Source organism: Sander vitreus, chromosome 8 (genome assembly GCF_031162955.1).
Source record: "Sander vitreus isolate 19-12246 chromosome 8, sanVit1, whole genome shotgun sequence".
NCBI lineage: Eukaryota > Metazoa > Chordata > Actinopteri > Perciformes > Percidae > Sander > Sander vitreus.
In genome coordinates, this window is record NC_135862.1 from 18,810,459 (window position 1) to 18,828,195 (window position 17,737).

Genomic DNA, 17,737 nt, shown 5'->3' on the forward strand with positions numbered 1-17,737 from the left:
TTCTTCAGTGTTGTGTCTTCTGTTGTAACTGAACTACAAGCATCACAATTCAAAAGTGGTTATTGTTTTATTTGTAATAATGTTACTTTCAGGAAAATATTGCTTCAAAAGGTCTGCGCTTGTCAAAACTACATTATGTGGCAATTCAGCCCAGACTTTTCAGACCAATTTGCATGAAAACCAAAGATGCATTACAGTCCACTTCCGGGATTGCTCCGTTGCCGACGGAAATTCCCCTTAAAGAAACGCCAATAAACCAGAGCACGTTTTTCTCCCATCCCAGAATGCTGTGTGGACTAGCCAGACCCTTCTCCGCAGCACCGCAGTGGAGGAAGGTCTGGAAAAGCAAGACTACCACCTATTATAATGTGTCAAGCAAATAAAAATAGCAAATAACTTTGAAACAATAAGATAAACATCATATGAAGTTTGGGAGCTTTTGAACTTAAATGTGATACCTACAAGATGGACACATGGATCTGAGAAATTCTGTTCAATAAAGGGCAATATTTTGACAATTACATTAATAATTTAAACGTGAGTTTACATTGCCGCAGTCACTCAAAATACAGTTTTAATAGTGGGAAGATGGTTTGTCAATCTGTGTGACAGTGGCGCTGATGTTCTCTCTCTCTCTCTCTCTCTCTCTCTCTCTCTCTCTCTCTCTCTCTCTCTCTCTAACTAATCAAGACAGATAGCCACCCACCTAGAGCCAGGTTCTGTTTGAGGATTTTGCCTGTAAAAAGAAAGCCGCTGGGGATGCCTGGGTAGCTCACCTGGTTGAGCGTGTGCCCCATGTACAGAAGCTCAGTCCTTGCTGCAGCGATTGCGGGTTTGATTCCAACCTATGGCCCTTTTCTGCATGTCATTCCCCTTCTCTCTCCCCCTTTCCTGTCTTCAGCTGTCCTGAGCCTAAAATGCCCAAAAAAATTATCTTTACAAAAAGAAAGCCACTGTCACACCAAATGCATGCTCTTGGGGGAATTGTTGGGCCTGTAAATTATAGCGTGTGAGCTAACCTACTCTATCTGTAAGTTGACCTGAGATAACTTCTGTTATGATTTGACACTATAAATAAAATTGAATTGAATTGACCTTGTCAAGGTAATCACAAGACCGACACCCAGTGCAAATATCAGGGAAGTTGGTTAAAGAGGAACCTACTGAAGATTAGATGAGAACAGTCTGCACAAAATTGTCCACACCCTGAAATGAAAATGAGATGCACCCACACACAGATAACTGCATTCATTCAGTCTGACTTGCACAAAAAACATGTCTGAACCTGCACAGCTGCTACAGAGCCTGACAGGTATCACAGTGTTTTAACAAGTAATATGTGATCTTAAAGATATATGGTATTTAGGGCTGTCAAACGATTAAAATTTTTTAATCGCGATTAATCACTGAATGTCCATAGTTAATCGTGATTAATCGCATATTTTATCACATGATTAAAATTCGATTATTTTGGTTTTAAGTACATATTAACAATCAAAAGCAATTTTTACCAGTGTATCTTGATTGGGAATCAAATGAATACAAAGAAAGTTACTTTATGAACTTGATTTTAAGATTTGTAATTATTTATTTACTGTAAACAAAAGAAAATGTGTGAATCTGTCATTATTGCACAATTCCTCCAAGTACCTAACTAAAAAACAAAAAATCCCTATCCTTAGAGTCAATATAGTGTTTAGTAACTCCTAAATAATGTTGATTACTCACTGACGTCCAGTGATCACCGGTTAATGAGACAGTGTTTGCAGCACCTTGCAGCAGTTCCAGTGTGGCTGCTTTCTCCCTGTGGTATGTGTATGGTGAAACTACTGTCTCCCTCCACAGCAACGAGACAGGTCAACCGTAGTACGTCTTTAAGACCAGAGTCCTCTACGATGCTGACAGGTCTGCAGTTAGTTGCCACCCGTTTAGCCCGCTAGCGGGTAGCATCACGTTAACTGTACTACTATGCTTAACTCGTAGGTGGTAGCTCAAGCTCGACGTGCTTCGGTGATATTTTAATTCGGCTTTACACAACGTGCATATGGTTTTTGACTTGTCTACGAGCTGTCCGGAAGTTTTGGAAAATTAAAAGCTCCATTCAGAGTTATTGCTGCTGTGTTTCTCCATCATGCCTGCAGCCAGCAACAGCAGGATGTGTTAGGGGGAAGTGGCAGCTTGATGATAAGTAACGGTGCTGCAAAGCGTCAAAATAGTAGCCTCTTAGGCACGATGCAAAGCCGAGTGAAGTGTAAAATAAATTAATAAATGCCGGCATGCGATAAAAAAAAAATGATCGCGTCGCGCTGGCCCTTAATCGCGTCGCGATTAACGCGTTAACGCTGACAGCCCTAATGGTATTTTAAGGTTTTCGCAAGTTTACAATCTACAATTAAAAACTTAAGGTGGGTATTTTACCGGCTCATTCAAGTATGTTTAAACTCAATATCTTTAAATATAAAAAATAGACATAGGACAAGGATTGTGTATCAATATCAGTGCCTTTACAACACCTTACTTTGGGAATAAAAATATATCAAACTGCTATCATATAAAGGATGTAGTTTTTCCACCACAATTATTCATGACAGTTTAAAACTGAATTTAGATTTAAGTACTTAAATAGGGAAGATACACAAAAACATACAGTTCTCAACAAGTGTGTTTATTAATTTTCAGAAAATAATCACACTACAACAAATAATACAGGTGCAAATCAGAACTGTCACTGTACTAAAGTTTCCTATTTTTATCTTATTTTGACACTTGCTTTCTACACTTACCTCACTTCCTTTCCTCCCCTGTCTTCACAACTGATTGGCTTTTGTTTCCACCCTAATTACCTGATTGAGTTCACCTGGTCACTCCTTATTTAAAGACTCCAGTTAGTCTTTTCTACACCTTCACATGGGGTGGCAGCTGGTAAGATGAGTTTTACTTTGCACCTTATTTCTTGCTAATGTGTCTATTTGAATGACCGCTTTAATTTATCTAATTACTTTATGATGAACATGTCAGAATATTGACTTTGTTAAGTTCTAATTTCTATTTGTTTCTTCCCAGATTCTCCAACCCATGTGTGTCTGTTCTGTCCTGTTATGTTATCCATTATCATTTGCCTCACCACCTTTGTTGAATAAATCTTCATTGAATGGACTGAACTTCTCTGTGGCTTTTCCTATGCATTCTGACCGATGCCCCATGACAATGGCAATCAACCTCTAAAACTGAACCCTCCTTAACAGTCACAGTAAGGCTCATCTACAATAAAATAAACAAACATGACAGGGCTGTAACATGTGACATTTGGCACAGTAAGTCAACATAAGTCATCCTTAAGAATCACCGGTGGTCCAAATGTTAACTTATCCCGAAAAGAGAAGCACTTCAAATAAAACTAAGCAAAGACAGATGTATACTAAATACATAGCAATACTAAGATTGACTTGATGGTTGACATACACGGAGAGCATGCCTCCAATGCTTTCCTCCCCTCTAAGAACACCATAAAAGAACTCCACATATTGTCAAAGACAAGATATTTACCCTTTAATGTAAAAGTGAGTTTTTCCAGTGCAAGACAGTCTGACAGTCCTGCAAGCCAGACATTAACACTTGGTTTGATAGTGGATTTCCAAGATTTGGCTATGGTATATTTAGCTTGTAAGATGCAGAAAGTAATCATCGATTTATTTGCCTTGCTGAGATCGTGATTTACGGGAAAAATGCCAAAGGTACACAGTTTGGCGTCTAATAATAGCTTTATACCTGTGACATGTAAAATCATATCCATCACTTCTCTCCAAAAAGCCTGGATTTGTGGGCAGTCCCATAGGCAGTGATATAATGCCCTTTCTACCACATTTGTAGCACGTGTCGGGATTATTGAGACTGAATTCATTTAGCTGAGTTGGTGTTACATATGTTCTCATTATCCACTAATACTGAAGTAATTTAAAATGGTTATTTATTGTTTGTGTTTCAGATTTTAAGCAAATATTCTGCCATTCCTCAGTTGAGATTGCAGAGTTTAAATCCTCACACCATGCCAATCTCTTACTCTCTGAGAAAACCTTTGATCCATCCATGATTATTGCATAAAAACTTGACGTCAATCTGCTCTTAGGGTGTTGATTTGTTGCTATTTCTTCTATACAGCTAAGAGTAGGTAGAGATAAAGATTTCTGTATCTTAAATATATAGCTTCTTATCTGCAGGTATTTAAAACATTTTTTTTGGTTGGATGTCATACTTTTGCCTCAAATCTTCAAACGACATAAGAATGTTATTGTTAAATAAATCTGCAATTTTATTTAGGCCTTTGTTTGCCCAAATTTTGAAGCCCATATCGTGTTTGCCAGGTGTAAAAGCGCTGTTACCCCAGAATGGTTTAAATTAAGATAACACAGGTATCTCACCAGACCACATGTTTATGAACCTCATACCATAATCGAGTTTTTAACAAAGGGATTGTGTTAATGTCTTTAATCCTTTTAATTTAGCTGAATATAAATATGAATTGAGTGGTAAAGGGGATGTCATGTTTCTTTCCAAACTCATCCAGGAACGTGGCTTTCTTGTGAGAACCAACAAGAGGCAGTAAATTGGGCAGCCCAATAATACTATTGAAGGTTTGGGAGTTTCAAGCCTCCTCTATCATAGGGGAGATAAAGCAAAGATAAGCGAAGTCTAGCCCATCTGTTGTTCCAAATGAAATTACAGAACATGCTTTTCATCTTTGAAAAAAGTGAATAGGAGGACCTAGAGGAATGGAATGAAAGAGGTAAAGAAATGTCGGAAGAACATTCATTTTAAGTATATTGATACGCCCTATCATGGAAATTGGTAACATGGACCATCTATTAATAGATTCAGAAACCGACTTTATTACTGGATTATAATTTGCCTCTACTAAATCGTCAATTTTAGGGGTAATTCTAATACCAAGATAAATGAAGCTCTCTCTTAACTATTTTGAATGGTGTTTGAACTGGGGGATTTACTCTTTCAGAATGCTTAAGGAAAAGAATAGCAGATTTGTTTTCATTAATTTTGTAACCGGAAAGCTTACTAAAAGAAGTAATGGTATTAAACAAGTGATGTAGTGACTGTTCTAAGTGGGATAAAAAAATCACAATATCATCCGCGAATAAGCCAATGAGATTGTTGTCAATCTCATTTATTTTAATGCCGGTAATATTCTGATTACTCCTAATGGCAATAGCCAAGGGCTCAATTGGAGCAAACACATACAGCATATTTTCCAACAGCAGAAACTGTGGCAGGACTTGTGCAAACTAACTCTAAAGATAAGATTAACCAGATAGTAGTAAGTAGGTCAGTAAAGAAGCCTAGAAAAAGAGGTATTTATAAGTGTGGTAGGAAATGCTGGAAAGAAGCCCAAAAAAGATTACTTACATTAGGTCTGAGAGGTTACCGTTTTCTTATACAGTTCACAAGTTAAATGTGTAGCTGATAAAGATTGGTGAAAAGAATGACAGCCACATTCTTTGAAGGTGTTGAAAATCATTTCATCATTTTCACTTCACTAAGCTTGTTGTCATTTGATACAACCTGAACCAGCTAGTAATATCAATCACCTCTAGGTTTGTACGACAAAGGCATCAAGGACAGCAGGAGATTTATTTTCTTGGGGAACCACTGAGATACTGCTTAACAAAAATAACTGAGGGCATCGACGAATTAATGGATAAACAAATGCCGGGTGCTTTTACATGAATGGTTGCCTTTATAACCCTACCAGAAATACTGCATTGGCAGCAGTAAACTGCACATCCAACAGTGTCTTACTTAAAGAAAAATAAAAATACATTTTGAGGAAGATGTTAAGTGTTGATGGCTCACCACAAGCTATAAATACTACAGGTTTAGCAGCTGACACTGTGAGAGAGGCCCCTACAGTCACATGGGAATGATTTGGCGTGCAGCTGGGGTTGTGGCAGGACCATCATGCATCAGGATGAAAGGGAGTAGTAAATGGAACAGCCAGACATTCAGTTTACTTACATGTAAATCTAGCTTTGCAAATACGTAAACTCAATGCAAATCATTTCGTAGCCCCTTCTTCAGTATTCAAAGTCAACATATTTGATATTGGTTTTTACATCAAAATTGGAGGAAGGGTTTAGGAATTGCAAACATTTTCATACATAGAGAAGAGTATGGAGAAGGCTTGGGACGGCTCTTGATCCGAAGCACACCACGTCATCTATAAAACATGGTGGAGGCAGTGTAATGGCACGGGCAGGCGTGCATGGCTTCCAGTGGCACTGGGTCACTAGTGTTTATTGATGATATGACAGAAGATGGAAGCAGCCTCATGAATTCTGAATAGGAACATTCTGTCTGTTCATATTCAGCCAATTCAACAAAGTTGATTGGACGGCGCTTCACAGTACAGATGGACAATGACCCAAAACATACTGCAAAAGCAACCAAGGAGTTTTTCAAGGCAAAGAAGTGGAATATTCTACAATGGCCGAGTCAATCACCTGATCTCAATTCGATCAAGCATGCATTCCACTTGCTTAAGACAAAACTTAAGGCAGAAAGACCTGCAAACAAACAACAGCTTAAGACAGCTGCAGTCAAGACCTGGCAAAGCATCACAAAGGAGGAAACCCAACATTTGGTGATGTCTATGGGTTCCAGAACTCAGGCAGTCATCGCCTGCAAAGGATTCTCAACAAAGTATTAAGAATGAACATTTTATTTGTGATTATATTAATTTGTCCAATTACTTTAGGTCCCTTGAAATAAGGGGACTATGTATGAAAAGGTGTGTAATTCCTAAACCCTTCCTCCAATTTTGATGTAAAATAAAGCTGAAAGTCTACACTACAATTCCATCTCGATGATTTCTTTTCAAATCCATTGTTTTAGCGCACAGGTCCAAAATTATGAAAATTGAGTCACTGTCCAAATATTTCCAAACCTAACTGTATATCAACAGGTTTCATCAAGCAGTCAGCATTTGATAAGAATTATACAGTGAGAAGGTAGAAAAATGATGCTTCTTTTTACATTGGGTTTTTAATATTTCAAGACATTATATCAAATGGCCTTTACAATTGTTTAATTCTGAACTGAAAAGTAACAAAACTACAATACAATATGTAGGATTTCAACACACTTCAGAGTTTCCCTCAGCTTCTGTTTGCCAGACAAATGTTGCAACACACTGTTGAACAGCTCCGTAAAACAGTAAAAAGGAAGTGACCAAGTACAACCGAGAGGATGTTGGTGTGTTGTAACATATAATCTAACAGTCAATCATACTTAGGGCTCCTAACAAACTACATGTTTTATCTTTTTTTGTTTAACAACATTTCACTGAATACATCTAGACTCATTAGATCCCTCCCCAGGAAAGGTGTTATCATATTCATGGTCAGTGTTCTTACTCATGTTCTGCTCATTATTTTACATCTAATCTCAAACATTTTTAGACTCGTCTCAATGGCTTCCTGCACACAGCTGAGGTCATCACAGTTTCTCAGTTTCTTGATCCCTTATCTTGACACAAATAACTGACAATTACACACATGCTGCCTATAATATAGATCCACTGACATTTTGATTGCAGCAAAAAAACAAAGAAAGTTTAAAAGTGTCGACACCGGAATGAACGTTGAAGCTAATTTTATGTTTAAATGTAATAAAAGTTGTTTACACATAGGTAGACACATAAAACCCTAATTCCACACACATGCTGGTGTAAACATACATTCAGTCACACTGACACATCACTTTTTTTGTAAACTAATTACACTTTTTAAAGATTAAAATTTGACAATACATTTGGACGGAAGTGATTGGAAAGATCTTCAGTGCAGCTACAAAGACAAAGCAAAAGCATAAAAACAGTGGTTGCATGAAAATTCATCGACAGAGAAACCCGTGTGCTGGGTTAAAAGTCTACACTCCAGACTCCTTCCTCTTTAGTGAGCCTTGTGACTTCTGGTCCAGTCTGGTTTTGGAGAGTGTCTGAGGCCTGAGTTTAGGGCCATAGACAGGCGGACAGTTCTCGTTTGTCTCCTCATCCGAGATGGTGGCTGAGACAGTGGAGGAGCGACGCTTGGCTCTGACGGCTTCTCCCTGCTGAACTCTGGGTGGAGCCCCCTGTTGTTGGGCCATTGCAGTGCGTAGACAGTTGAGCCACTGCTGCTTGTGGTAGACATCATTGACATGCAGGGTGTGTGACTGACCATGGGAAGGATCCAGAGAGCTCACACGGAAAACATTCTTAGCTAGAGCGACACAGAAAGGAAAGAAATACAGTTAACTGGACAGCAGGCAGCAAAGTCTGGGATACAAACATGGTAGTGTAATGGTACTTTTACTACTTCTTTCCTCATGTCTTCAAAACTACAAACTGATCCTGCAGCTAGAGAACCCGCTCACTACTCTAACTCCTCTACTCCACCCAAATTACTGTACATATACTTTGTGTCTGGATAATATGAATGTATGTATAATGTCTAAAGTGACTCTTGTAGTGATGAACCAACAGAGATTTATCATCAGAGTCCGCATTTTATGAAGCGTTTTTGTCCCCCGACCAAAAAACTCTGATAAACACCTGTCTAGCACCAAATGACTGACACACAGACAGAGTTAGCGACTAGCTAGAGAAACAAAGTGGAACATTTAGCTACTAAAGTCAGATATTTTATTCAGGAGTGGAGACTAAAACAAAGCTAAAAGAGATTGAATATTTGACTAACATTCGACAGGTGGCCAGAAACACGACTCTAAATGAATCATAATGTCGCTCCGTATCTGCTAGATGTGTAAATAAGCAACTGTTTGCTAACTAGATTGCCATATGTCAGTTTTGTGTTGACAGCTCGGTTCTGCTGCCCACAAGTGGCCATAAAGATTAGTTAATGGAGGTTTAACAGTAAATTTAAGTTAACATAGTGTAGCCCATCTTCCTTGGCACATTGTTTATACCTTTTGTTCATGCCTCATCTTTATGAGCAAAAAAACAGCCCTTTTACAATGTGCATTTTGTCTAGGGATTGATCGATACCGATTAGTATTAAATAAAACCGATAACTAATATTTGGAACCAATATGCATTTACAATGAAAATGAAAATCTTTAAGTCAAAATTAAGATTTTAGAATGTTAAGAACTCCAACTAAAAACTTTGTGTGCTTTGAGCAATTATTTAATAAATTACAAACTTTCAACATAATACACAGTAAAAGATAGTCAGATAGTGTTGTGGGCGGGACATTAAAGGACACAAGCTAGCGCGGACCACTGATTAGCTTACAACGCTAGTATTCGGGGCACAGGGAAAGTAAAAACAAATCGCTATTTATACCACTAAAAAAGCTCAAAATATTACCAAACTTCAACAGTAGCATAATGAGGGCATTGAGAACTTTTTAAGTGTACAGACAGTTTATTAAAAAGATAGATTATAAAGACAGTCGCGTTCTCATATACAGGCGGCCGCCGTCTTGGGAGCTACTGTCTTTCTAAACTATCTTTTTAATAAACTGGCTGTACACTTACAATGTACTCAATGCTTCGGTTAACATTTAGGGACCCTCATTATGCTACCGTTAAAGTGTGGTGATATTTTGAGCCTTTTTAGTGGTATAAATAGCGATTTGTTTTTACTTTCCCTATGCCCCGAATACTAGCGCTGTAAGCTAATCAGCGGTCCACGCTAGCTTCTTTCAAGCTACAAACACATTTGATTAGCATGAAAACATGTCCCAGAGAGCGACCAAGTGGGTACACATCTGTAAATAACCCCTAGGTTTGTTTTGTGCCGGAATCTTTAAGTCAGACTCAGTGGTGAGTGAAACTGAAGCAGAGGGACAGACACAGAGCTGTAGCAGAGCCAAAGTAACACACTTTTTTAATTAATTAACTTCAGTTATCAAGCAAATAAAATGCTGATACAAATAATTTGCGAAACTGCCAAAAAACGGCCTGATAATCGGCCAGGGCTAATAATCAGTCTATCCCTAATTTTGTCTTGTGATGCTTGTCACTTTACATTTCACTGAAAGTCCTGTGATGTGCATGTGACAAATAAATAGAGATACTGTGACTTGAATAAAGGTGTGCAAAGCAAAAAAAATTAAGCTATATGTTATAAACACACAAAAAAAGAGTTTGCGTGGTTGCCATGCTGAGAACGGAGAGTTTATATTACACTGTTTTAAAAAGTTAAAAACAACAGACAAAATACAGAGCACAAATGATTGATTAAATCCACTCACAGCTCAGGTCATGTTCAGAGAGTAACGAGGTATCAAGCGCTACTTTGAAAAACACAGAAAATCCAAAGAGTGTGTAGGACACAAAGTGATAATGATATCCTACTTCCACATTGAGGCAGCACCTGAATACTGTTTATATTATAGATTCATCTGTGAATTATCTATTCATCCTTTAGTCTTTAAAAAGTCAGAACATTTTCCCAGAGCCTAAGGTGATGTCTTCAAATTGGTTTGTCTGACCAACAGTCCAAAATATCAAATTCTTTATGATATTAATGAGAGAAAAGCTGCAAATCTTCACATCTGAAATGAGCATTTTTGCTGGATAAATGAAATAACCAAACACTTAAAAATCCCTGTCAATAATGAGTGACACAAAATGCCTCAGCCGAGCTCTGCCAGCAGGTGGAGTTGAACTCAACCCACCTTTCTCTCCATTGGTGAAAGCCCCTCTGAAGGACCCCCCCATGCGGATCTCTCCATCCTGCAGGTCCTCTAGAGCCAAGTCCAGAACTGGGATGGGCTGTCGATACACCTGGAAGCAGCTCCTGTCGTTCCGGGTCACCGGTCGGGTCAGAACCAGGAGCTCAGAGAAGAGGAACACATGCAGCCTCTGTGAAGAAACACATTAATAGAGAATGAAACATATGTGAATACAAGACAAACTACACGTATGTGGATGGTAAAAAATAAGGAGAGTAATCCTAATTCTCACCGAGCCACTCTTGTTCCGCAGCTCGCCGTGACAAAGTAGAGTCTTACAGTTATCTATGAGAGGGTCCCGCTGCTTATCATCCAAATACTCCAGTTTGTCTATATAATACTGGCATTCAGACTCCCCTTTTCTCACGTTGATATCAGACAGAATCTCCTGGATTATAGTGATCTGGATAGTTAAAGAAAGACCAATCGGTTGGCTATTTAGCAAAACACACAAGCTTAAATAATCAGTGAAAATATTGGCATAATATGTTATTTATCAGATTCAACATAAGAAACAACACTCTCATGTGGATAACATACAGCTCTCTCCAGACTGGTAACATCTGGGTGATCAGGAGGAGTGTGTCTGAGGATCTCTCGCAGCAGGAGCGGGTATTTCACCAGGCGTGACCGTGGGATGTCGAGGAAGCTCCAGAGGTCCAGCTTTCTGCTGAAGGGCGACTCTAGGCAACGCTGCAGGAAGTCCTGGACCCGCCTGTCCAGCTTTTTCTGGTCCAGCAGGGCTTTGGCTGCAAGCTGATTGCTGCAGTAGCCTTTGTAAGCGTTCAGACCAGGCAGCTGAGAAGATACAATAACAGTTACAATCTTTTTACATGTCGAAATTGATCACATTATCTGAAGATAATGGGTGTAGGGTAAAAATCAACACATACCCAGTCTATAACTATCTGTCCAATCTGAGCTACTGTTCCATCGGGGCCAGTTCCCTCCGTCAGTTTCATCAATAAGTCTGCAAATAAAATAAAAAGGCGCACACACAGGTCAGACGGCAGTAAGGCATCAATTAAAGCAGTTAAAGCCCAAGAATGGTTAGTGGTAATTTACCCTCATGTAAGGGGATGTATGCATCCAGGTCCCCAAATATGTGAGCTAGTTCCTCCTCTGTCATGATGGAGAGTTTTAGCATTGGATCATGGTATGCCTAAATGTGAGAAAAGCAGCAGTGTGAGCACAAAAAAAGTTTACAAAAAAGGAAGCATAAATGTTTAGATTTTTTTACTTTGTAGAATTTTAAATCAGGGATGCACCGAATCCAGGATTCGGCCAAATATTGGACTTTTTGACGGGGTTTGGTTTCTGCCGAACCGTAGAATTTTTGTTCCACCGAACCCTAAGCTTGCACTACGCGCGCTACGCTGGTCGTCGTAATGACGCCGCCGTTGATTACGGGAAGGTGTTTACGTACTTGGAGCCAATGCAGTAGGCTGTGAGAAAGTGAAAATGGAACTCGGGAGCAGAAAAAGTGTTGTTTGGCAGTACTTTCAGTCAAAAGAAGGCGATTCAAGTCGAGCTACATGTTCAATTTGCAATGCCGATTTGTCTCGTGGTGGCAAGGACCCTAAACAATACACAACATTGCCGCTGTTCAAACATTTGCGTATGAAACATTCGAAAGAATACGAGTTGTGCAACGTCGTTTACTTAATGTGTTTACTGTGTTAATGGACTGAGGATGGGAGTAGGATTCGGTATTCGGCAGAATCTTAACCATTTGATTTGGTATTTGGCCGAAGCCCAAAAATCTGGATTCGGTGCATCCCTATTTTAAATAAAGATTTTCTGACCTTTCGTGCAAGTTGAAGATCTTCTATGAGATCCTGCTCTCCCCTGTAAAGCTCATGAATTGCCTGAAGAAGAAACAACAGAAATCACAGCAGGAGAGGTCACTTGTTCTGCTCTCTGTACTTTCAAGATGACTGGGCTGTGCTTTAAAAAGACTAAACTACAAAAAACCTCTTGTCTCTTGATCTCTTTGGTGGAGAACGCGCTCTTCTGATGGACGTCCAGCGTCTCCGACCACAGCGTGCTGTTTCTGCGTTTAGTGGGAGTGGGACCTGCTGTCTTGCTGCCGACTTTGAGGGACATCCCTGGTGACTTGTTGTCACCACCACGTAATGACATTGACTGGGGAAAATATATACTTTTTTTACAGTCAAACAATAGCTCTCTACTCATTTAAATTTCTACACAGTAAATGTGTAGAGTGTCACAAGAGTATGGCATTTACCTGGATGGTCTGGCCAAAGCGCCGCACTGCTCCATTCTTTGAAGGAGATATCAAGTTGACTAGAGATGAAACTTTGGCCAGAGGTCGGACACGCTTGTTACTGGGTTCCTGGGAATCCAGAAAATAAATTGTTTAACTCGACTATTAACAGGCTATTGTTTCATACAAGGCTCTCAATTACACATTGTAAAACCTTTACCAACTCATTTTGTTTAACACCTGATTAAAAAATGCTGATGTCCTATTTCTGTCACTTCTACTTTTTCCCCTTTATTACTTAGAATACCTTTTTTGATATATTATAAAGAAATGCTTTCATTTGGTGCCGTTTATAATGATACTGAAACCACTCTAAAAGTGTCAGGATAAATGCACTTGTTTTACTCCACTCTCAAATATTAAAGTTTAATGTTATGGTACTAAAATGTAAGTTGTTGAGGTTGTATAGGAAGTGTATTAAACCACTTTCACAGAGTCAAGAGACTGATTATGCTGAGGAACAATGTGGTTCAGATTTTCTGTCATCATTATAATTTCCTCAGACACTCATACCAGTCTAATACGGGGATTATCCTGAGCTCATAACACACACAAGAGCCGTCGTGCTGTCTGTGGCAAGTACCTGAATCATGCAGAAGGATTAAAGTTTGTTGTGAGGACACGTTCGAGGGTGCAACACTAGACTTGCACCCAACGAACAGACGGGAAGCTGCCCTGACTCTCACCTTGAGATCGAAGCTGGACAGACTGACTGTGTCATCCTCCTTCTCTTTGCGCTTTCTCTTCTGTGCCAACATAAGAATACAAACTTGTTACTTTGACAAGTCTAACGAAAATTCAAACAACAGATTTGCAGCAACATCTCTAAGATACTACATGTAAAAGGATTGCAGCCTGAAATACTTCCACGTATTACTGATACATATAGAAGATATGAATAAACGGTCACGTATGGCTTCAACAGATCATAGGTGCGAGGACATGACCACTGCAATCTAACATCATGGTGTTGTGTTTTCAACATTAACTCACTAGACTGAAGTCCCACGGAGTCCCAGGAGTGAGAAAAGTGAAGGAGCTGCCTCTCTGCAGTGGCGGTCTACAGGAAATTAGACAAATAAGCAATGGTCAAGCACAATGACAAAAAGTTTATATCTACTTTATTGCAGAGTGACTGTCTACTACTCTGCTGAGGACGTTTCTTTGTCTACTATTGATAAAGATGTACAGACTCTGATTATACGTGCAGACGTTGGCGGCTGAAACACACCACAAACAGTAGGTCGAGGCACACAAACACGACTGAAGAGAATGAGTCTTTTCATAGGGATGCATTTCATCTCTGTTAATATGATGGATGCCTATAACGTGCTGTTTTTGCTCCAGCCACTGTTATGTTTCAAATATGTCAAACGTTGTGGATGGCGACTGAGGGATGTTAATATTTAAAACCATATAAGGAGGAGCTGGACTGCTCTCTGCTGCGGCAGAATAAAAGTCAGTTATCGTGACAAAACAAGACAGCTACAGAAAGTCTTCTTCGTAGTGAATGACACCCTGAGGGTGCTGTCAAGGCCAAGGTCAGCTGAACAAACAGCTACACAACCTACTCCTTGTAATCATTCAAGTCATTTTGGAATTAACAGAATTATAAACTGGGGAGTGAAAGATCAAAGAAAGTAATACAAAATAACTGGTAAAGTTGCATTTATCTGCAAGCCAAGTCCTTGAGATGTGATTTGTAGGGGGCAAAAAGCATGTCAACTTGTAGACAGAGTAATAATTACAAACTACTAATCATGTAGATTAAAATATTCTATTATTATTTTTGGCACTTTGCAATTATAAGTTACTACATTTTGGGAATGTAGCAATATATTTGAAGCCAACACAAATATTGAGTAGTTTCTCAACCCTATCTGCAGTCTGGAAGAACAAACATAGGTGCAGTTAACAAGTTTAACTAGGCATGGGCCGGTTACCGGTTTCAAGGTATACCGCAGTTTAAAAAAGTCACGGTTTCAAAACCGCTAAAATGTTCTGTCATACTATTCCTCAGGTATGAGCTGTTTTTTATGAGTCTAGGACAGAAAGTGCAGTGTATAAATCCCTCTCCCTGCCAGTGTGCAGTGTGTTTCAAAATAAAATACACTGTGTTCAATGAAAAAAAAAAAGTTGGTTTTTTTACCCAGACATTTCAAAAATAATACATTTATAGCTGTAATTGCAATACCGTAATACCGTGAAACCGTGATATTTTTGCTGAAGGTTATCATACCGGCCCATGCCTAGGTTTAACTATGCAGACATGCCTTTCTAATCGCACTGTGTGTCAACCATAACATGCATACAATACAGGCAGAGAAATCATGAAAATACCAACTTCAGCGTTAGCCAGCAGCATCAAACTGATAATGATATCCGCCGATATTATTAGTATGCTGATGTAACTTATTAATGCGTCTAACTAACTACCACTGATTCTAGAGATTAGTCAATTCATCTATTAGTAATTTATTATGCAATAGTGCCGCATTTACAATGCAAGATTTGCTGGTTCTATCTTTTAAATTGTGATCGTTTGTTTATTTTTTCTATTTCACATCATTGTAAATGGAATATATTTAGGTTTTAGACTGTTTGTCAAACATGAAGACATCTTTTTTGGGCTTTCACAAGTTGTGATGGGCATTTTTAAATATTAAAATTTTAGTAAATAATTACTCAAAATCGACTTTATTAATCCATCGTTTAATCAATAATTGAGGTTAATAAATTATAATTTATTGCAGCCACAATTGATTCTTAGTTTTAACTGTAACGTTAACTTAGTTATTACATGTTTTCACTAATAAATTGAGCCACTGTGGCTATTATGGTGGTTATGATGTGGATTTTCTGTTTGATTCTAAAAATAGTCAGACAGCTAATACAGACGTGTATTATGTTATAATAACATGCATTATGTTATAATAACATACATTTAGTTTCTGTATTTTTTAGTTACATCATACAAGCATGGCAAATAGTGGTGACAACCTCCGAAAATATGGCATCCGAGGTGTACTTGAAAGCAACCTTTGCCAGTTAGGTTACAACAACAGCCCGTCACAGTCGGCTAACCCGATAACGTTAGCTCGAAATGTGCTTAAGTCGTATAACATTACAAACAAAGCTTCCAAATAAACAATTACATATTATGATATCAAATGTATGTGACGTGATATACTTACTTCTTGGAGTCTTTTCTCCGGAGTGTTTGTGGAGAAGGCTCTGCAGCGCTGATGACACTGGTGGTGGACGTCCTCGATGACATCCTACGAAGTTTCTGCTTTTTCTTTCCCATCGTCCTTCCACCAACTTCTTCATTTTCTTCCATTTTGCAGGAGGCTTCGTTTTGAGATCAGTTATACAGGGACGTAGTTATGGCTAAGCGAATAAAAGACAAATTCCAGACGTATGAAAACTGGCCCGATGTAGCAAAGAAAGCAAACGATCGATGACAACAGAACACACACTACGACGGAAGTTTGAATATGGCGGATCTTTGGAAATGGACCAATCAGAAGAGGGCTCAGAGCCATGAGGTGGGAGGGGCAAGGGAGACGAAGAAGGACCTTGAATGTATCATTAATTATGTTTCTTTCCAACGGGGGATAATGGAAAACAAGCCAACCGTAAATTTATAATTTTATAAATAATAATAGCCTAATACTACTACTACTAATAATAATAAACAACAGTGGATTGCATAAAACATATACTATCAATTCAGTGTGTAAACTGGGGAGAAATATATAAATATTTCCCACTTGTAATTGACAAATACTTTTTTTTGTCATATACATTTTTTCCATCAGATTGATATTAATGAAGCCAATTTAATCTCTAGGTCATATGTTCTTATTTTCTTGCCACAAATAATTTCGCAAACAAACAAATGGAAGTGATATTGGCCATGTAAAAGTAAAATTTCTGTTTCAATAACTTCCAAAACAATGTGTAAATTTTCTCAAGACAGAGAGTATGCAGTAGTGCTGAAATAACTAATTATATTAATTAATTTGTTGATCAACAGAAAAATTATAATCAATAAAGGCATTTATTGAGCAAAATGCCAAGCATTCCTCTGGTCAAGTTCACCTTGAACTTGTGATGGGCATTATTTACTATTTCCTGACATTTTACAGACCAACTTTTTGGATGCTTGCGTGTAGCTTTTTTCATATTATGCATATTGCTTTTGATATATAATACTGGATGATTTTCATTACAATAACATATCATCTTAAGGTAAGAATGGTGATGTACATCTTTTTGTTACCTCCGTGTAAGGATCAGGATTTGATCTAGGTACTCAGGGAGCCTGTCTGACCGTGCCCTATAGGACGACCCGACCATCAGTCAGGAGCTGAGCTCCTCGGACCCTACAGCTCTGTCCTTCATGAGCACATCATCACCTCAGTGCGGCCATCCATTCCACTTTAATCAACATACCTGTCAGTCACATGAAATATGGTGCCTGACATCACTGCTGTTGTGTCTTCATGAAGTAAGGGTGGAGAGGCAGTGGTGTAGTCTACGTGGTATAGGCCTATTATACCCACTAAGAAAGCTCCAGGATTTCCATATACCCACTTAAAAATGCGCAATGGCACGTAACAACATACTTTCCATTATAATTTTGATATATTTTGGATTGTCATCTGTGTTTTTTTTCTTTGCATAGGCTGAATAA

At 38.6% G+C, this 17,737-nt stretch overlaps 1 protein-coding gene across 1 annotated transcript; it reads right to left on the reverse strand.

Annotated features, from left to right (window-relative positions):
* Positions 1-7,028: 7,028 nt before the first annotated feature.
* LOC144522337 (neuroepithelial cell-transforming gene 1 protein-like) lies at positions 7,029-16,519 on the reverse strand. The gene is made up of 12 exons (XM_078257338.1): positions 16,233-16,519; positions 14,032-14,098; positions 13,725-13,784; positions 13,000-13,107; positions 12,726-12,896; positions 12,557-12,619; positions 11,817-11,913; positions 11,645-11,721; positions 11,292-11,549; positions 10,984-11,154; positions 10,695-10,881; positions 7,029-8,270 (listed from the first exon to the last, which is right to left on the reverse strand). Exons 1-12 carry the CDS (start codon positions 16,376-16,378, stop codon positions 7,939-7,941), a joined length of 1,737 nt encoding a protein of 578 aa, XP_078113464.1. The 5' UTR covers positions 16,379-16,519; the 3' UTR covers positions 7,029-7,938.
* Between the last annotated feature and the right edge of the window lie 1,218 nt (positions 16,520-17,737).

Excerpts from the sequence above, each read along its gene's own strand:
- LOC144522337 (XM_078257338.1), bottom strand. The coding sequence starts at position 16,378 with ATGGAAGAAAATGAAGAAGTTGGTGGAAGGACGATGGGAAAGAAAAAG. Across the intron at positions 12,620-12,725 it reads AAGAGATCAAGAGACAAGAG|GCAATTCATGAGCTTTACAG; the intron begins GTTTTTTGTAGT and ends TTTCTTCTTCAG. Across the intron at positions 11,722-11,816 it reads ATACATCCCCTTACATGAGG|ACTTATTGATGAAACTGACG; the intron begins GTAAATTACCAC and ends TTTTATTTGCAG.